The 21,134-nt window shown below is 49.9% G+C and overlaps 1 protein-coding gene across 2 annotated transcripts; it reads right to left on the bottom strand.

The window, feature by feature from the left end:
• Positions 1-4,000: 4,000 nt before the first annotated feature.
• LOC117839483 (alpha-L-fucosidase 2) lies at positions 4,001-20,883 on the bottom strand. Of its 2 annotated transcripts, XM_034719822.2 has the most exons (10): positions 20,373-20,867; positions 20,018-20,163; positions 18,578-19,425; positions 17,731-17,863; positions 6,701-6,859; positions 6,142-6,369; positions 5,917-6,018; positions 5,691-5,826; positions 4,804-4,999; positions 4,001-4,615 (listed from the first exon to the last, which is right to left on the bottom strand). In XM_034719822.2, the coding sequence occupies exons 1-10, from the start codon at positions 20,515-20,517 to the stop codon at positions 4,306-4,308; spliced, it is 2,403 nt and encodes an 800-aa protein (XP_034575713.1). In that variant the 5' UTR covers positions 20,518-20,867; the 3' UTR covers positions 4,001-4,305. The 2 variants fall into 2 exon arrangements, with proteins under 2 accessions (XP_034575713.1, XP_034575714.1); XM_034719823.2 differs by lacking the exon at positions 6,701-6,859 and having other exon boundaries at positions 20,373-20,883.
• Positions 20,884-21,134: the final 251 nt, after the last annotated feature.

The raw sequence follows: 21,134 nt of genomic DNA, 5'->3' as shown, positions 1-21,134 counted from the left end.
AAAATGGAGACTTACATTTTTGGGATAGACTTAAGAAGGCTAAAAGGGATTTCCATGTTGGGACCTTTATAATGAAATTAAATTGCCTCCCGAATTAGGTTATGGGACGCATCGTGGGAATGCAACATACCAACAACAATATCCTTATTTGTACGACATAATATGGCACAAACAAGATATTGGGAGCATAAGTCCTCACTTTCTTTCCCACCTAATTTGTTCTTGTGGCTTGTGTTGAGATATTATAGCACCAGAATTAGTACCATGGAATATGTTGCTTACATCATATTAAGTGATTTAGTTCAAATAAGTGTGTGTATGCATTCATACTGGTGCATTCTGGTGTTTCTTAAGTGCAAATTTTTTAAAAATATATGTTATGCATCTTTTAGATTTTTTAGAGAATTTATTCTCCTATTCCTAGAGCTTTTCCAATTTTTGGATGGTTCTAGAAGTCGGAATAGAGCTTTTCCAATTTTTGGATGGTTCTAGAAGTCTCCAAGTAGTTGATTTGGATTCCTCGTGTCCAAAACCATCTCAAGTAATTTTCCTGAAATTTTTGGAGTTTTCAGAGTATTTTTCGTGATTTAATTGCGACTTCTGGATTTTCTGGAATTGTTTTCAAATCCGAAATTAATTTCCCAAAATTAGAAAAATATGAAAATAAAATCGAACTCCAACCCCGTTTATAAATACTTTTTGGTGATCCCTTGACATCCTTTTTCCAACCCGCAAACCTCACCTCGTTTCGACAATCATAGCTCCTGCTAATGTCAAACTTATTAACGTTAAACTCCAACGAGAACTTGGCGAGCAACTCCGATGAAACTCTTCTTGGTCGAAGACTCCAAGGTGAGCACACCATCGAGTTGGCCTCATCATCCTCGTTTTGCCATTCAACTGCAATTTTGGATGCCGGTCCCTGATGATACCATATTTTTTCTCACTTTCTGTTTCCTTTTCCCTACCGGCTGGCCATGGCCACCTTCTCCTGAGATTTTGCTCGCCAGCCCGCTTCCTCCTAGCCCCTGGGCGGCCGCGCGCACGCCTACTGCTGCCCGCGCCCAAACCCCACCACCCCCACACGCCCGCGCCCGCCTAGCCTAGCGCCGCGCGCCTCGCACGCCCCGCCGCCTCTGCCTGAGCGCCTGTGCACCACCACCTGGTGCCGAGCCGCGTCGCCGCCCGACCGCCGGCAAAGAATCCCATCCACTAGCGCACGGTCAAGATTGGGAAGAGGATGAAGGAAGAAGATGGCGACTTTGCAGTTTGGCTCTTGAAGAAAGTTCTAATCTTGCAATTCAGTCCAAGTTTAAGTTTTAACATGTTTGTGCCCTAGGTTTTCGCGGTTAAGCCCCTGAAAGTTTTAAAATCTCGCCAGCAAGTTCCTAAAGCTCAGTGAAGCCATATCTTTTGTGTTTTAGCTCTGTTTTGAGTAATTTTTTTTGCTCACATGTTCATCTTAATGTGTAGATTGGTTTTGTACCACTTTTTAGTTCTGTTAGAGATGTTTCGTGTACTTTTTTCTTATTTATTGTATTATTTTTTTTGCATGTGCTTGTGTGATGCGTAGAGAGCGTGATGTTCAAGGAATTTCCTGAAGACCAAGGCTCTGAAGACTCTGAGCAGTAGCAAGGCTTTGAGGAATGCAAATGTCCTTGGTCATTTATGTTTATACCTAAATGATACGCAATTTATTCATAATATTTATTTATCGCTTGCATTAATACGATGGTTCCCGTTAAGGATGATGCCTAGCTTCTTTTGATTATACCTTGCAGCCCGGGTTGTTTAATAAACTTGATGGTAGATGATGCTTAGTTTGCTCAACTAGGTTGGTAAATAAACAACATGGTTTATTTATTTATTTACTCTATGTTCATGTATGTTTATTGAATTGCAAGACCATATCTGGTAATTGGAACATGGAGAGCTACCTAGGAAAACAGTGTAACCACAATTATTACATGGCTGACTTTGGCTATTAACTAGTAAACTGGGTACATTATGATCTTACATGATACATGAAAAGGGCAAGAGGTGTTGCATTGTTGGTGTATAGCTCGGTCATTTTGGGTGGTATTTTTAACTAAGGTACTGCACTCACTAGGGAGGATTATGTTATGCTTCGACTTGAAACCTCAGCGGATTGTCTTGTATTACAATAAACTCTGTGAAGATCTCATAGTGAATCCCTAGCCACTCACCTTGGCAGTGTTTAAGAGCCTTGCAAATCCGAGCAACATGGGAAACACGAATTGTGGGTAAAATTGTACAACCTTTGTAGAGTGTAAAATTGTTATAATAGTTGTATTCGCGGTCATGAGCACTCTGGATCCTCACATGATTAATTCATTTGAATTTGAATTAACTTGTTTTTATTTGCTTATGTGCATGCCTTTGGTATATTGATGCTCAATAATGATAATTAGCTGTTGAATCAAACTTGACCAACTAAAAATGCTAATTGCAGTTAATCTTGTTAGCCTTCGACCATATAAAGCCTTGCATGTCATATTATTCTTTTCTCTTGTTGAGTACGGCATGTGCTTACGCTTGTGTTTTATATATTGCATCTACAACGTATGGATTGCTGCTTAGACCTAGAGAATTTAGAGGATTTAGAGGATTTTACAGGAGATTTTTTAGGAGTTCTAGACGAGTCACACGGTTAGTTGCCTGTGTAACTGGAGCTTTTGTTTACGTTTCTTAGTGAAACGCTCGTTTATTCTTCCGCTAAAATTTTTAAGTCATTCTGAGATGTAATACCTCTTTCGTTATGATGTGGTTGTGGTTATTCACATGAAAGTTTATTATATATGTGAAATTTTAATCGTAGCAATGCACTCAATTTTTCCATTAAAACCAGGTGCGACGTATCCACACCGACGAGGATGGGCCGTTAAAGGCCATTAGATTTTTAGTAGCCACCAAGAGCAACGTCCCACAACCAAGACGCATTAAAACCAACGAACGCCTCGGGCAACCTCGCCTAGCGTGCACATCGTCGAGCATGCCAACAGCTCGGAAACGGCATCTCCGACGATAACATCGTAGACCTGGGAAAGAAGCTCGCACCCCTTTGCTAAGATAAGACCAAACCTCTCTTCATCCCGTACACCGACAATCTGAAGGAGAGGAACGACAAACCTCGCAGCCAAGTCGCCGGAGCATGCTGCACGCGGCGGAGGGGACGACGCCACCAGAGATCTCCTGGAGGAGACACATATCGTCTGGAATCAACGACAACTCCATCTAGCAATCTAGCCTACTAGCAAGCCTATAACCCTGAACTAAGCCTATAACTGTAGATAAAAAACTATTTCCTCCGTTTCAAATTATAGATCGTTTTGAGTTTTTTAATTCATATATATTATTATACATTTAGACATAGAGTGTATTTAAGTGTATGATAAAATCTATAAATTAAAAAAGTCCTGTCGGGCATCGGCACGTCGATTTCCCACCCCTCCGGTGTCCAGGTCAGTACCGGAGATCCGCTTCGCAGTGAGTCCACCACTCTCAGAACTATAGAGGGGAAAAGACAGCTCTGGAAATGAAAGACTTCAGCTTCCATATTGACGCCATCAGACAGCACAAAGATGCCATGATCAGGTGGCTACTCCCTCCATCATAAAAAGAACTAGTCATTCTACGAATTTTTGGACAGAATAATAAGGAAGTAAAATGATCTTGTTTAGTCCTATTTATTAACTTATTTTTTGATAAATTTTGAACCCTAAAATGAATTTTTAGGACGGAGGAGGGAGTATCTTTTTTGGAACAAGTAGGTTACACCACTCCATCTTCTATAAATGATGTACTCAACTAGCTCTGTAAAGATGTTTAAGTCTCAACCCTTGTTACAATCAAGCTTTAAACAGTTTTGAAGAATTAACTAAAAAAGGCAATCATGTTTGGAATCACGCCAAGCCTTCAATTAATTCCTACACTTGAACCTCTAAAGGTTAGTTCATTACAATTCTACCAAAAGAGAGCATGTCAATGGCAAGTCGAATTTTGGTTGAATTCATCCTGGCTTTGAATTCAAGTGAAAATTCAACTTGACTTTTACTTGAGTTCAAGTCTTCAGAACTGCATTATTTACATTCTCATACAGCAGGTAGCCATTACTTTTTATACAGAGACCCTTAAACCAAACCACAGTCCATTTAGCAGCAATGAAGACACACTCATAACTGAAAACACTTCACATTCTAATACAAGTAACCATTATTTCGGTCATTGTAAATTTTCCAACCATATACTAATTCATTTAGACGTCCATAGGTAACTATGAGATATTTATTTGTCTAGGGGCCATGATTCGATGCACTGTAAACCACCATTAAACTTGTAACCATGTCTACCTGAAACTCTGAACGTTGTAACTTGCCCACCATAATGCAGCTTTAAATCTGAGTCGCCCCTTCCAGAATACAGCAATGCTTCCTGGAGCTCCCCTTCCTCCCAGCAGATGCTCACAATCACATCCCGCCGAGCCTTCAACCCTTTAACACAGCCCCTGGGCCACTTATTGCGTGGGAGCGCAGGGAGCAGATAGAGATCAGTGAGAGTGCTCTGAAGCAGCATTTCAGCTAAGGCAGCTGTGAATCTGCAAGGGTACAGAATTAGATATTCCAAATAATAACAGCTCAGTTACAGGAACTGGATATCAGCAACTTCCTTATGTTCTTTATCATAACAGTTTTTTTAGTAATAGCACAAACTTCATTATTATCAGCTAGAAGCACGCATAGAATAAACTAGAGCTATGTATCTGAAATGTGAGAAAACTTGTACCCAAAGTTAGCATCGATCTGGAAAGGGGGATGTGCTGTCCACAGGTTGGTATACAGTCCACCATTGAGGCCAAACTTTTCAGTTGGGGGAACCAGATTGATCAACTTTAATATCATCCGATATGCATTTTTGCTGTCCATAAGACGTGCCCACAAAGCCATCTTCCACGTAAGTGACCATCCAGGGCCATCTTCCCCTGGTAAGAAGCCAGAGTGTATTAGCTTAATAACTCAGTAAGTACTTTTCTTCTGTATAATGCATTTCATACAGTCATAAAAAAGATCAGTGCGACATGCGTTCATCTCATCTAGCTCATACCTAAACAAGATGAGAACCATTACAAAATCATGTTTAATTTTACAGTCTGAATTTTCTATTGTTCCTTGAATTTCTAAACTTCTGTTATTATGTAACCATTCACCATTGTCATACTAATCACACAAGACTTCTCTAAAATAAATGGGCAGTCTAGATAATCTGGAAAGTCTAGAGACGAGATTTGTGCTGTGTATGCCGTATAGTAGCCTTCTTGTTATAATGAGGTTAAACTTGTATAATCTTTCCTTCCTGTCAGTTTTTAGACTGGAAACCTTCCGAGAGATACCCCAAGATAGGAACAATCACAACATATTGAATACATAACAATAAATGCACTATGATTCGGGTTAGAATTCGTTTTTCTTCAAAACAAGTAAAACATGGGACTCCTCATGTCTTATTCCTAATGTATATAAAGTTCTTTGAGGTTTATAGATGTATATGCTACAGGCATCTTTACTGTATTAGCTCAGTTGTACTGAACAGAGAATTCTGATGCTGTTTAGGTATTGTAATTGAGGGAATCAGACATTATAATCAAATGCATTTACACATTGTCTTTTGCAGACCTCGTTTGTGAAGGCTATTGGCAGCAGCTTGGCAAATATCAGGATTCCTCTCCATTGTTATTGTATGACCAGGGTAAAGACCAAAGAGATGTGACTGGTGCCTATGATGGACATCTGGGTCCTCAAAATCTAGTGCCTGCATGCAACAACAATCTACGCATGAAGCAAATATGCTAGAAGACTGAATTTGAAACTAGATAAGGGAGCCTGTAGTTGTGAACATTACCCACTCCATGATTGTGCAATCTTTAGCAATCATAATTGGAGGGAGCCGTGGGAGCGCTTGGTTGATCCTCTGAACCAGAGTAGTATCATATTTCCCTAAAACCTATATAGCAGAATAGAAGCAGTAGAAGTGATAATTTAGTTGACATTAAATTCATAAAACAAACCTATTTAACCACAACATAGTTTCATTAACTGATCTAGTCACAATGCATGCAAACAGTACCTCAGCTGAAGCAATAACTGCAAGAAAAATCTCTCGGATGATTGAGATGTCCATCGTAGTAGAATAGCTCACACTAGCATTATGACCACCAGTAGCAGGAGCAATGAAAGAATGCTCTGGAGAAGTAGAGGGGTTTGTTTCCAAATAGCCTTGAGGCCCCTCAATCAACCAATCAACTAGAAACAGAGCACATCCTTCCAGCAATGGATATGCATTCTCCAGAAACACCTACATGTTGAAAACAAGTAGCATTACGTAACTGTGGATCAACTAATACAATTCTTGAATGAACCTTGGGAGCCCCAGAAGTTCCATTTTTTAGTTGTATTAAATAAATTAGTTATAAATTAAATTAAGCTACATCGATCTTCATGAACCTAAGTCACTGTTCTGGCCATAGATATATTGCAGCTATATTCACATAGCAATAGATCAATGAAATTCTCAGTTTAAAGTGATATAGGTTAAACTTATACAAGAATGTGTGATCACTAGTACAAGAACATTATGATAGTCTGGAAGAGGCTACAATTTGATAGCGCAGACGGTATTATCATACTTTATCCAACGAATACTGGTAGTGTTCCCAAATATGCGTACAAAGCCAAGCACCCCCCATTGGCCACACAGCATACTGAGGATCTCCATTTGATGCGGATGATTTTGCCCAGATGTCTGATTTGTGGTGAATTACCCAGCCGCTTGTTTGGTAATTGGTCTGTCACAAATGGATATCCACATATGAAATTGAAGAATGATCTGCAATGGTATAAAACATACTGTTTTGTTCTAGGTAATTGCTTCAGAGTTTTCTTGCATCATGGTCTAAGTATGCGATAAAAATACAAAATGGTACCATGTTTTACATGTACCATTCTTCTGTTATAACACTGTAATTAACTAGAACTTGGTCTCTGGCGACTACTTTTTATACAATGAACTCATATTAAAACATCTCATTGTCACAGATGGTAGAATAAGTCTCTATGTGTGTGTTGTATGGTTAGTGGTGCATGTGCACACCCTATCTATGTATTAGCTATGTTATCCCTAAAATACCCCTGCTACCTACCCCTTCCTTATCTCTATATGTACCCCAAACTGCTATCTACTATGTGTGGTTAATGAAAAGAGATCATTTAGGGCCAACAATTGGTATCTAGAGTCAGTTTTCTCTCTCCCACCAACCCCTCCTCTCCTCCCTCTCTCTCCTTAAACCCTACCCGCCGCTGGCGGTCGGCGGCGGCGGCGCCCCCTTCCCCGGCGCCGGCGACCCTTCTCCGACGCGGATCCGACCTCTCCCAACGCGGATCCAGCCTTCCCCCACACGGATCCGGCGCGGGTGGCGGCGGATTCGGCGTGGGACGCGGCAAGCGGCTCGGCGTTTACCCGGGATGGAGGCGGCGGCGACTTCTTCCCCCAACCCAGCGGCTTCCTTGACATCCATGGCGGGTGCCCATAGCACAGCCGACGTGGCTCCAACACCCGGTGCAGCACGCACTCCGGCGGCTCTCGCGCCTTGCACGCGAGCAGTCGCGGCTCGATGACATTGAGCGTGCAGAGCCGGGAGGAGGATGTAGTGACGCTGAGGCGTGCGGACCGGCGCAAGGAGGAGGAGGAGGCGGAGCCGCGTGCGGCGCGCCGGGAAGAGGAGCGGCAAGCGGTGGCTGCGCGCAAGGCAGCGGCGGCGCGTGCGAACGAGGCCACATGCCAGGCCGTGGCGGCGTCTCGAACTATGGCAGCGAAAGCTGCGCAGCAGCGTAGGGAAGCCGAGGAGCTGCATGAGGAGCCAGCGGCGACGCGCGAGATGGCGCGGCGTGATGAGGAGGAGATGAGGCGCGTGGCGCAAGGCCGCCGAGGCGCGGCGTGATGAGGAGGAGATGAGGCGCACGGCGCAAGGCCGTCGAGGCGAGGTCCAGGCCGCTAGCATCGAGGCACAAGGCGGCCATCCTGAGCCGCAGGAGGCGAACCGACGGCGGGACGCGGAGGTGGAACGGTGGGACAAGGACCCGCGTCGAGGCGTGGACGACGACCATCCCCAGAGCAGGAGGAGCTCCGTCCACGAGTCCGGCCTCGACTCCGACTACGACTCTGACCTCGACTCCGAGCTCCGACCCCCGAGGGTAGACCATCATCCAAGAGACCGTTGGCAACATGCAGTGGCCGATGCTCACCAAGACCAACTACATGGAGTGGAGCTTAGTGATGAAGGTGAACTGCAGGTACGGCAGACGTGGGATGCGGTTCGGTATGGCGATGTCGATCGCCATGAGGACCGGCGAGCGCTGGAGACGCTTCTCGCCGCGATCCCGATGGAGATGGCGGACAACCTCTCGAATAAGAGGACCGCCAAGGATGCCATTACCGCGGCTCGCATCGATAGTGACCGCGCCCGCAAGTCCACTCTCCAGAAGCTTCGACAGGAGTGGGATCGTCTGGCTTTCAAGCCAAGCGAGGACGTCGACGACTTCGCCTTCCGTCTCTTCGGCTTGAGGCAGCAGCTGGCGCGGTATGGCGATGACGACATCAACGAGGAGAAAGCCGTTGAGAAGTTCCCGCGCGTCGTCCGGAAGTACACGCAGCTCGCCATCTCCATCGAGACGCTGTTGGACCTCTCCGCGCTGACGATCGAGGAGCTGACGGGGCGGCTCAAGGCGGTCGGCGACCATGAGGAGTTGTCGCCTCGCGGGCTAGTCACCATCGGTGGCAAGCTCCACCTCACCGAAGAGCAGTGGCTCGCCCGCCAGATGGAGCGGAAGAAGGGGAGCCTTCTTCCTCGATAGGCGGCCACAAGCACAAGCCGCGCAAGGCGCCCAAGGCACGAGAAGGCGCCGAGAGCGGCGCATGCGGAGGCACCAAGGGTGGCGCTACCGGCAAGCGCAAGGCTGCACAAGACGACACCTGCCACAACTATGGAAGGACTGGCCACTGGGCCAAGGAGTGCCGCCAGCCGAGGCGTGGCTAGGCTCACGTCGCACAGGCTGCGGAGGAGGATGAGCCGGCTTTGTTCCTGGCTCATAGGAGCATCGAGCTACTTCCAGCGGCACCGGCTTCCACTACTCTCCTTCACCTCGACGAGCCGCGCGCACAAGTCTTCCTCGGCGACGGTTCCAGCAATGACAAGATCGGTGGCTGGTTCCTAGACAGTGATGCTACACACCACATGAGCGGGCACCGGGTGTTCTTCTCCAACCTAAACATCGATGTGCGCGGCTTCATCAAGTTCGCCGACTCTTCGGCCGTGGAGATCAAGGGCAACAACTCCGTCATTCTCATCGCCAAGACTGGCGAGCACCAACTCCTCACCGGAGTCTTCTACATCCCCGCGCTGAGGAACTCGATCATCAGCCTTGGGCAGCTGGATAAGAGCGGTTCCCACGTGGAGATCTTGGCGGAGTGCTCCGCATTTGGGATCGACGACAGCGCCTCCTTGCCAAGGTGGAGAGGGGGAACAACTGCCTCTACGTCCTCTACGTGGAGGTGGCTCAGCCTCTCTGCCTTGTTGCCCGCCGCGACGACGAGGCTTGGCGGTGGCACGAGCGCTTCAGGCACCTTCACTTTGAGGCCCTGAGGCAGCTTGGCACTAAGGAGATGGTGCAGGGCGTGCCGTGCGTCGACCATGTGGAGCAGCTCTACGACACCTGCGTCATCATGAAGCTGAAGTGATGCCCCTTCCCTCACCAGGCGAGCTTCCGAGCCAAGGAGAGGCTCAAGCTCGTGCATGATGACCTCTGCGGGCCGGTGACGCCGACTACTCCAGGAGGGCAACGCTACTTCCTACTACTTGTCGACGATGTCTCCCGATACATGTGGGTGGTCCTCCTCGACACAAAAGGAGCTGCTGCGATGCCATCAAGCACATTCAAACTGCTGCGGAGAACAAGTGTGGCCGCAAGCTTCAAGTGTTGTGCACCGACAATGGTGGCGAGTTCACGGCAACTGAGTTCGCGGCGTACTGCACCGACGAGAGGATCTAGCACCACTACTCCACGCCGTACACCCCGCAGCAGAACGGCGTCATCAAGCGACGCAACCAAACGGTGGTGACCATGGCTCGAGCGCTTATCAAGTAGAGGGGGATGCTGGCCATCTTTTAGCAAGAGGCGGTCATGACAGCCGTGTACATCCTCAACCGCTCGCCCACCAAGGCTCTCGACGGCAAGACACCATACGAGGCTTGGCATGGGCACAAGCCGGTGGTCCCCCACCTTCACGTCTTCGGCTGCCTCACGTACATCAAGGAGCTGAACAACGTCAACAAACTCGATGATAGGAGCACCCTAGGGGTGTTCATCGGCTACGCTGAGGGAGTGAAGGCCTACCGCATCCTCGACCTGGAGACACAGCATGTGCGCAAGGAGCGTGACGTTGTGTTTGACGAAGGATGAGGTTGGGCGTGGGGCAAGATGGTGGACGACGGCTCGACTACGACGTACAACGACTTCACTGTCAACTACGTCCACTTTGAGGGAGCTGGGGGAGTGGCCAGCTCTTCTTCACCTAGCGTGCCTACCCCAGTCCCCGGGTCTCCACCGACTCCGGCGAGCTCTTCACCGACGCCGGCAAGTCCTCCACTGACTTCGGCGAGTACTCCTCAAGCTGTGACGAGCTCTCCAATGCCACCACCACAGCCGGCCATGCCACTCTCCTACGATGGTAGCTACTTCTCCTAGCACGGCTGCACCAGCATCGGCTCACAACGAGCATAGCCCAGTGGAGTTCGCCACTCCGCTCTCCCACGACGAGGACTGCGTCGACACATACCACGACAGCGAGCCTCTGCAGTACCGCACCATGGACGATATCCTCGGTGACCAGGCAGTGCCGGGACTTGTATCGCACGACCTGGAGGCGGAGCTGCACCTCGCGTACGCCGAGGCAAGCCTCGCTCCTTCGCTGAGGCTGAGGGACACGCGGCATGGCGCGCCGCAATGAAGCTAGAGATGGACACGGTTGAGAAGAACCGGACTTGGGAGCTGGCTGATCTCCCTCCCAGTCATCGCGCGATCATCCTTAAGTGGGTGTACAAGCTGAAGAAAGATGAAGCTGGTGCTATCGTCAAGCACAAGGCTCGATTGGTGGTGCGCGGGTTCGTGTAGCAGGAGGGGATCGACTACGACAATGCCTTCGCTCCTGTTGCATGGATGGAGTCCGTGCGTCTCCTCCTCGCACTGGCAGCCCAAGAGGGCTAGCGTGTCCACCACATGGACGTCAAGTCTGCCTTCCTCAACGGCGACTTGAAGGAGGAGGTCTACGTCCACTAGCCGCCGGGATTCGTCATCCCCGGCAAGGAGAACAAGGTTCTCCGCCTGCGCAAGACCTTCTATGGCTTGCGGCAAGCACCGCGAGCTTGGAATGCCAAGCTGGATTCCACGCTGAAGATCATGAGCTTCAAGCAATACCCGCACGAGGCGGCCATCTACCGGCGGGGCAAGGGAGGCTATGCCCTGCTGGTGGGCGTCTACGTCAACGACTTGGTGATCACGGGCACCAAGGACGAGGAGGTGGAGACGTTCAAGGACGAGATGAAGGCTGCCTTCCAGATGAGCAACATGGGTCTCCTCTCCTTGTACCTGGGGATCGAGGTGTACCAGGACAGCTCCGGCATCACTCTACGACAAATCGCCTATGCCAAGTGCATCGTTGAGCTAGGAGGGCTCACCGACTGCAACCCTGCTCTCACTCTGATGGAGGAGAGGCTAAAGCTAAGTCACGACAGCACGGCTAAGGAGGTTGACGCCACGCAGTACCGGCACCTTGTAGGGAGCCTTCGCTACCTTGCCCACACGTGGTCGGACTTGGCATTCTCTGTCGGCTACGTCAGTCGGTTCATGCAACGACTGACAATGGAGAACAAGTAGGCTATCAAGAGGATCCCGCTACATCGCGAGTACTCTCGGCCGTGGCCCACACTACCCAAGGTGTCCTGCCGTTGTGCACTTCATCGGCTACAGCGACAGGGACCACGCCAGCAACATCGACACCAGCAAGAGCACGAGCGGGATGCTATTCTTCCTCGGCAAGTGCCTCGTCAGCTGGCAGTCGGTCAAGCAACAGGTGGTGGTCCTGTCCAGCTGCGAGGCCGAGTACATCGCCGCTACTTCTACTTCTACTCAGGCTCTTTGGCTCGCTTGGCTGCTTGGTTATCTTCTTGGCAGAGACACTGAAGCAGTGGAGCTCAAGGTGGACAACAAGTCCGCTCTAGCCCTGGTGAAGAACCCTGTCTTCCACGAGCGAAGCAAGCATATCCGGGTCAAGTACCACTTCATCCAAGGCTGCTTGGAGGAAGGGAGTGTCAAGGCGAACTACATCAACACCAAATTCAACTCGCTGACCTCCTGACCAAGTCACTTGGAAGGATCAAGTTCCAAGAACTTTGCTCCAGGATCGGGATGGTTCAGCTGCCACTCAAGGCACTCAAGACTTAGGGGGAAAATGATAGAATAAGTCTCTATGTGTGTGTTGTGTGGTTTGTGGTGCATGTGCACACCCTATCTATGTATTAGCTATGTTATCCCTAAAATACCCCTACTACCTACCCCTGCCTTATCTCTATATGTACCCCAAACTGCTATCTACCATGTGTGGTTAATGGAAAGAGATCATTTGGGTGCTGGATAAGTCTTGCTGCTGTACTAGTCCTTGTGGGGCTACAACATTTGTTTGCTGCAGCACCTACCTGTTGACTGCTTTGTTGTGGGGCTGCAGCATCTGCTCTATTTGCTGCAGCACCAGTTTGTGGACTGGAGGATACTGGGGCTGCAGCATATGCTTGCTGCAGCACCACTTTGTTGACTACCTTTAGGGTACGACAGTCCTAAGCATCTTAGACTAGATAGGACAGCACTAAAGGTATCTTAGACTAGCATATGCCTTGATGCTTGGCTGGTTGGCTACTAGGCCAGCTATAAATATGTATCCCCAACCCTTGGTTGGACATGGTATTGTGGAAAGAAAAACCAAGAAAATTACCCCAACTCTTCCTAGTGCCATCCTCTCGATGAGAGTTACAGTTCAGATCCTAACAACTGGTATCAGAGCCGTATTATCCTGTAGCTTGAACATCTCCTGCTCACATCCCTCCCCAGCCACCCTTCGTCCCCAACCGGTAGTAGAAACACGGATGTCCCTGCTCACTCCTCTCCCCCTACGCAGACGAGCAGCAGCTCGTCGGAAGCAGCCTCTTCCCCACGCAGCCCCCCGGTGGCACGCTATGTCCGCAGGACAGTCTCAGCACTCGGTCGCCTTGAGTGCGCGGCGTCGGCAGGAGGCCGAGCTCGCTGTGGCAGAGGAGCGTATCCGAGTGGCGGCGGAGATCGCTGCGGCGGCGGCGAGGGCGTCGAGGCTGGCGGCGGCGGAGCTGGCTGCAGCGAGGGCGGAAGTGGAAGCGGCGGCGGCGGCAATGGAGCTTGAGACTCTACGTGGCGGTAGCATCAGCAGCACTACCTCTGCCGATGGCGGTACCAACGTAGAGCTCGTGCTAGCAACGGAGGTGGCGCAGGAACCGGCAGCACAGTGGGCAGCCGCGCAACGCCGCGGGCGCAGTGGCGGCAGCCCAGATGGGCGTGCACACGCCAGCGGCGCTCCCGGCGGGGGTGCGTGCGACGACCGTGTTCCTAGCGGACATGGTGACCGCGACTCCTAGGGCGACCCGCACATCGACCTCGCACTGGAGGTCCAGCGATTGCAGGAGAGGGCTGCCCAGCTGCAGGCAGAGATGGAGTTCGATCGGCGGCGCAGCGGCCGGGTCCACGGACAGCGCGGCCTTTACAGGAAGCGTGGCTCTCCCTCCTCGGACCACCGTCATGGTCGCCACAGGGCCCAGGCTGTTGTCAGGGAAGTCGGCCCCGGTGGTGGGTGGCCTACCCTCACCAAGACCAACTACGTCGAGTGGGCCATGGTGATGAGGGTGAGGCTCCAGGTGCGGCACATGTGGGAGGCAGTCTGGTACAGTGATGTTGACTACGATGAGGATCGATGGGCGCTGGACGCCCTCATCGCTGCAGTCCCGCCCGAGATGCAGTTCTCGCTTTCCCAGAAGCGGACTGCCAAGGAGGCTTGGGATGCCATCGCTGCGGCACGCATCGGCAGCGACCGCGCCCGCAAGTCCACACCGCAGGCACTTCGCAAGGAGTGGGAGAACCTGGCCTTCAAGCCAGGTGAGGACGTTGATGACTTTGCTCTCCGTCTCAACACTCTATTGCAGAAGATGGTGCAGTACGACAACGACACCTATGGCAAGGAGAGAGCTGTCGAGAAGCTCCTCCGCTGCATACCCGAGAAGTACAAGCAGATCGCTCGCTTGATCGAGTCTCTACTGGACCTCTCCAGGATGTCGATCGATTAGGCGATAGGTCACCTCAAGGTCGTCGACAGCGACGAGTCACAGCCTCCCTCAGGGCTTGTCATCATTGGCGGGAAGCTCCATTTCACTTAGGAGCAGTGCGAGGCCCGCCAGGATGATCGGAAGAAGGGGGAGCCTTCTTCCTCGATAGGCGGCCGCAGGCGCGGCAAGCCGCGCAAGGCGCCTAAGGCGCGATGAGGCACCGAGGGCGGCACGCGAGGAGGCACCCAGGGTGGTGCTGGCGGCGCGTGAGGAGGTGCCTAGGGTGGTGCCGCCGGCGAACACAGGCCGCCACGAGACGAGGCATGCCGCAACTGTGGCCGGCTTGGCCATTGGGCCAAGGACTGTCGACAGCCAATCCGCGGCCAGGCTCACGTTGCACTGGCGGAGGAGGAGGAGCCGGCTCTGCTCCTGGCACACGCAAGCGTCGAGCTATCTCCAGCGGTATCAGCCGCAGCGGCTCTCCTCCACCTTGACAAGCCGAGGGCACACGCCTTCCTCGGCGACGGCTCCAGCAACGATAAGGCTGAGGGGTGGTGCCTCAACACCGGCGCTACCTAGCACATGACTGGTTGGCGAGAGTTCTTCACCGAGCTTGACTCTAGCATCCGAGGCACCGTCAAGTTTGGGGATGCCTCCGGCGTAGAGATCAAGGGCGTCGGCTCCGTCATCTTCACCGCCGAGTTTGGAGAGCACAGGCTGCTCACTGGAGTGTACTACATCCCCGCGCTGAGGAACTCTATCATCAGCCTGGGATAGCTGGAAGAGAACGGTTCGCGCGTGGTGATCGACGATGGAGTCATGAGGATTTGGGACCGCGGTCGTCGCCTTCTTGCCAAGGTAACCAGAGGCGCAAATCGACTCTACATCCTTAATATGCAGGTGGCACAACCCTTCTGCCTCACTTCTCGTCGAGACGACAAGGCGTGGCAGTGGCACGAGCGCTTCGGGCACCTTCACTTCGAGGCCCTGAAGCGGCTAAGTGCCAAGGAGATGGTGCGAGGCTTGCCATGTCTCGATCACGTGGAGAAGTTCTGCGATGTCTGTGTGTTGACAAAGCAGAGGCGGCTCCCCTTTCCCCAGCAGGCGAGCTTTCGAGCCAAGGAGCAGCTTGAGCTCGTGCACGGGGACTTGTGTGGCCTGGTGACACCGGCCACACCCGGAGGACGACGCTACTTCTTGTGCTCGTCAACGACCTCTCCTGCTACATGTGGGTGATGGTCCTCGGCAGCAAGGGGGAGGCTGCGGACGCCATCTGGCACACGCAGGCTGCTGCGAAGTTGGAGTGCGGCCGCAAGCCGGGCGTGCTGCGCACCGACAACGGTGGCGAATTCACGGCGACTTAATTCTCGTCGTACTGCGCTGATGAGGGCATTCAGCACCACTACTCCGCACCATACAGCCCGCAGCAGAACGGCGTCGTCGAGCGGCGCAACCAGACGGTTGTGGGGATGGCTCGGGCCCTCCTCAAGTAGAGGGGGATGCCGGCTATTCTCTGGGGAGAGGCAGTGGTGACGGCTGTCTACATCCTCAACCGCTCGCCCACCAAGGCGCTCGACGGCAGGACGCCGTACGAGGCTTGGCATGAGCACAAGCCGGCGGTGTCCCACCTGCGGGTCTTTGGCTGCCTCGCGTTTGCCAAGGAGCTTGGCCACATTGGCAAGCTTGACAACAGGAGCACTCCAGGAGTGTTCATTGGCTACGTGGAGGGCTCGAAGGCCTACCGCATTCTCGACTCGGAGACACAGCGTGTGCGCACAGCGCACGACGTTGTGTTCGACGAAGGGCGAGGATGGGCGTGGGACAAGGCGGTGGACGACGGTTCGACTCCGACGTACGACGACTTCACTGTCGGGTACATCCACTTCGAGGGAGCTGGGGGAGTAGGCAGCTCTTCTTCGCCGAGCGTGCGTACCCCAGTCCTCGAACCTCCACTGACTCCGACGCTTGCTACTCCGGCAGCGCCACGCTCTCCAGCCGCGACTCCGGCACCACCACAGCTGGCGACGCCACGTACTCCAGCACCGACAGCCACTCCTCTGGGCACGTCTACTCCGACACCAGCTCATGTCGAGCACAGCCCGGTGGAGTTCGCTACTCCGCTCTCTCACGACGAGGAGCACATCGACGCCTACCACGCCGGCGACATCGACACCAGTAAGAGCACGAGAGGGATTCTCTTCTTCCTCGGCAAGTGCCTCGTTAGCTGGCAGTCGGTCAAGCAGCAGGTGGTGGCGCTGTCCAGCTGCGAGGCCGAGTACATAGCGGCCTCCACTGCTTCGACTCAGGCACTTTGGCTTGCCCGATTGCTCGGTGATCTCCTCGGCAGAGACACTATAGCGGTGGAGCTCAGGGTGGACAGCAAGTCCGCTCTGGCCCTGGCAAAGAACCCCGTTTTCCATGAGCGGAGCAAGCACATCCGGGTGAGGTACCACTTCATCCGAGGCTGCTTGGAGGAAGGAAGCATCAAGGTGAGCTACATCAACACCAAGGATCAGCTTGTGGACCTACTCACCAAGCCTCTTGGGAGGAGCAAGTTCCTTGAGCTCTGTTCCAGGACCGGGATGGTCCAACTTTCCCACAAGACGACGCACAAGACTTAGGGGGAGAATGCTGGATAAGTCTTGCTGCTGTACTGGTCCTTGTGGGGCTGCAGCTTCTATTTGCTGCAGCACCTGCCTGCTTTGTTGTGGGGCTGCAGCATCTGCTCTGTTTGCTGCAGCACCAGTTTGTTGACTGGAGGACAGTGGGGCTGCAGCATATGCTTGCTGCAGCACCACTTTGTTGACTACCTTTAGGGTAGGACAGTCCTAGGCATCTTAGACTAGATAGGACAACACCAAAGGCATCTTAGACTAGCATATGCCTTGATGCTTGGCTGGTTGGCTGCTAGGCCAACTATAAATATGTATCCCCAACCCTTGGTTGGACATGGTATTGTGGAAAGAAAAATCCAGAAAATTGCCCCAACTCTTCCTAGTGCCATCTTCTCGATGAGCGTTACAGTTCAGATCCTAACATTGGGGCCAATAACAGATTCTAATAGTTGTTCTCAAAGTTACAAGAATTAAACTGTTTGAAGGACATGCGTATGGTGCCTTTCAGATGATGACTGTAGTTTATAAGGTTGGGTTAATATAATCCTCTCAAAGTATGAGGCACGAAAACAAGAAAAAAAGTAAAATATGACTTAATGATTTTGAACTGTTGCATTTAAATTAAGCAAAGGAACAACTGGAATGTACTTTTGCTGTTTTAGCTCCATTAACTGCAAGAGATGCTATGAAGTCAAATAGTGGTTCTTGGCATTCACTAAGGTTGCAGGGAAGTGCTGGCCAGTAATTCATCTCAAGATTAATGTTCAAGGTTGGAGCGGCCCTGTAAAGGAAGCAGCATTATTATTTGTTCCTAAAAATTTATTGCATACATACAAGCAATATGGCAACTGTAGGAACTGGAATCAAGAGGTCCAAACTTAGGAATGATGTTGAGTAAATAAATTAGGTTCACAGCATTTTAGTAATTGTACTCACAAAATATCACTGTATAGTTTTTTGGTAATGATGTATTTCAATTAATCCAATAAGATGATTTGTTAATAGTAGATAAATTTTCTTTTCAATAGGGGAATTTTATTAAATTCAAGGTTTTTACATCGAGTTGATACAAGTTTCTTAACTAAGAGATGTGAAGAAGCTTGGTGTATAACATGAGATGTGAAGATAAAGTTATAAACTAAGAGTGTTCGCAAATGAGAAACAAACATTATCATGGTCTCCAAGAAAAAACTGTTACTAAGATTAACAAGGTGAGTTTGAAACTAAAAGAAACATATTGTGCAAAAATCACATCATCAAAGTTCACGACATAAGCTTACATGCATGTCCATGAAACTTAATTTGTAAATTATTTGCCATTGCACTTAAACTGCATAAAAAGTACAAACTATTTTCCACAGACATTAAGTGAATTTTTTGTGAATGAAATAAAAGATGGTGTCTGCTTAGAAAAATTATGCATAAAGCAGCAGCAAAAAAAATTAGGCAGCAACCAATAACTGATTAAAAAAATAATTAATAAAAAGGAACTTACTCCCATGCAGGTGTGACACTTTGGTTCCATATCCCTTGCAGGTTAGATACTTGTGTTCCAGGCCGAGAGCAGGAAATGAGAAGATAGCGACCATACTGAAATAACAGTTCAACCAAAGATGGATCTTCATCACTTTTGAAACTACTTACTCTTTCTGCTGTTGTTTTTATGGCTTCACCAACTCCATTCAGGCTTGTGTTTCCAAAGGTTGACAATTGTGATAACTGTAAGGTAACGCGGTGAAAAAGACCCTGAAAATCTATCAAATGAGCAGCTTTTAGCTGAGAAAATGTGAGATTCCTGCTTATGTTTAATGTCCTCAGGGCTTCTGATACTGGATCAACTTTGGAGTCTGAAGGACTGACAAAAGGCCCATCAAACGATGAAGAGGCTGTAATAAGCAAAACAACCCAATCTGCATTATCGATTCTCAAGTTTTGACCATTTATAACTGCTGCTTTTGCCCCATCACCACCCATCTGCAAGCTGAGGGCAGCTGCAAACTTGATGCCAGTATTGTCAATTCCAGTTTTGTCCAATGTGGGTCTTCGTTTAGGGCAGCTACCTTCCATGGTCACCTCTGTTTCATTAACTACATGGACATTGTGGATTAACTGACTGCTTAAGGACACTGTGAAGGATACAAGTCCTGATTTGTTTGCTGAGATTTTGGTGACAAGGACCTTGTGTGGATTTGAGCAGAAGTGCTCTCTAGTGTGCTGAACATCCCCAACATTATATGTTGTGTACACAATTGCAGTATGTAAATCAAGCTCCCTTTTGTAGGACTTGAACTCCTGATTGGATGTTTCAAACTCCAGGTTTATGTCTCCAAGTGGTTGGTAGACCTTCGCAGAAGGAAAAAAGATGAGATATTCTTGCTTTCTGGTTGAATGAACATGTCATGCAGATAATCAGGGAATTGCTGCACATACAGTAACTCATCCCGTCAATGTACATTTGAAGATTTTGAAACAAGGAAATGGAAACTCAGAACTGGAACATATTGTCCCTTCAATTGCATGGCATAATATTCTCAATTGGAAAGTCAATAGCAGTCATAGTATAACAAGTCAATAGGAATCGTGATACGGGTTCATGAAGTGTCATAGGATGTTCGTAATAATGGCAAAATAGAGGGTAAAAATGTCTGCATGCCATCAAATAAATGATCTATCATGTACGAGCTGCATATGAGTGGTAGAATACATTACCGAATGCTCGTAGCACAGAACAAAAGAATATAGTACTATCAATAGAAAGTTTAAAAATATATCAGTAGCTGCACTAATGGTTCAATGAACCGTCCCAAGGTGGCACGTAGTCAAGCATAGATGCTATGTTGTATTTTTTTTTTTTTTTGGCATCACTGGCTCAACATAATCAATATCGTGTTTTCCTATGCAAAACAGATGACTGGCAAGCTGACACATGGCATACCTCGTTCGGGCCATCAGTAAGGCTCGAGGCTGCAGCAGTGGCTTCAACAAACCGTCCTTCATCAACGAGTTTCCTGACCACCGGGAGGGCAGCAGCCACTTTGGAATCAGCGTAATTTCCAGGCACACCGGTCCATAGAGTGTCATCTGCATGAACATTTCAAGCAAGCATGTTATTGGCTCCCTCATAACTCTATTCGAAATTTTCATGTAATCCACGGAATGGAAAAAAATAACCGGTGCATATGCATCCTTTGGTTCAGCCATTTCATCAAGCACCTCCAACGCCCCGTTCTTGCAGAGACGCCACACATCGAATGTGACCACAGAACCTTGTGCCGGCAGAGGTCACTTACGGTTGAGCTGGAGCTTCTCCGAGGCAACGCCGCCCCAGACCATGGCGCCGAGGCTGCCATTCCCGATCGGCGCCGCGTCCGTGAAGTATTCCGCCGGGGACGCGAACACCACCTTCAGCGGGCGCTCCTCCGTCGACTGGCCCATTGGAGAGGGAGAGTTGCGGTGGCAGGAAAGATGAAATTCAGGAGTAGCACTGGAGCAGGGGGGTGAGAGCGCTTAAAAGCTCGGCAAGCTTCCGTTCTCGCTTGGTTTCTGTTTCTTGGTAGTTATGGCGGCAAGCCGCCGACGGAGAGAGAGGGAGAGGACAAATGGCCTCACATCACATATTCACATGTTCACGCTTTTGGTATGTTGCGTCGTTGCTCTCGTCCCCTCAGTCCCTGCTCTGAAATTTTTAGACTACAATGAAATTACTATTTTTCTCTGAATCATAGACCAAATCACGCGATACGCTCCGTCAAATCCATGTCATGTCGACTGTCTGATTCGAGCCGCTAAAAAAAAAAGACATACAGAGGTAGAGATACTTCTGTGTCAAATAAAAGCGCCATCCACTCCATGAACATCGTACATGTCGACAGAGATAGAGAAGCACTCATCTCCAACTGCAATCGTGTCATCAAGGAGTAGAGTGCACGGTACATCACTGCCCATATGCCTTCCACAAAATCGTGTTGCATCAAGTGATCGGCATACGTGTCGAACCAAAAATGGTGAACACAAACCATCTCTGTAAGTTAGGATGCTGAGTGCACAATGCA

This window comes from Setaria viridis, chromosome 9 (genome assembly GCF_005286985.2).
Source record: "Setaria viridis chromosome 9, Setaria_viridis_v4.0, whole genome shotgun sequence".
In the NCBI taxonomy this organism is placed as follows: domain Eukaryota; kingdom Viridiplantae; phylum Streptophyta; class Magnoliopsida; order Poales; family Poaceae; genus Setaria; species Setaria viridis.
The sequence above is the reverse complement of the archived record's forward strand: the minus strand, read 5'-3'. Positions and strand labels throughout refer to the sequence as shown.

Bases quoted from the DNA above. Each gene is read 5' to 3' on its own strand.
- LOC117839483 (XM_034719822.2), bottom strand. From the start codon at position 20,517: ATGGGCCAGTCGACGGAGGAGCGCCCGCTGAAGGTGGTGTTCGCGTCC. The intron at 20,164-20,372 runs GTAAGTGACCTC...ATGTTCATGCAG, and splicing joins GGAGAAGCTCCAGCTCAACC to ATGACACTCTATGGACCGGT. The intron at 4,616-4,803 runs GTACAAGTTTTC...GTACCCTTGCAG, and splicing joins CAGATCGATGCTAACTTTGG to ATTCACAGCTGCCTTAGCTG.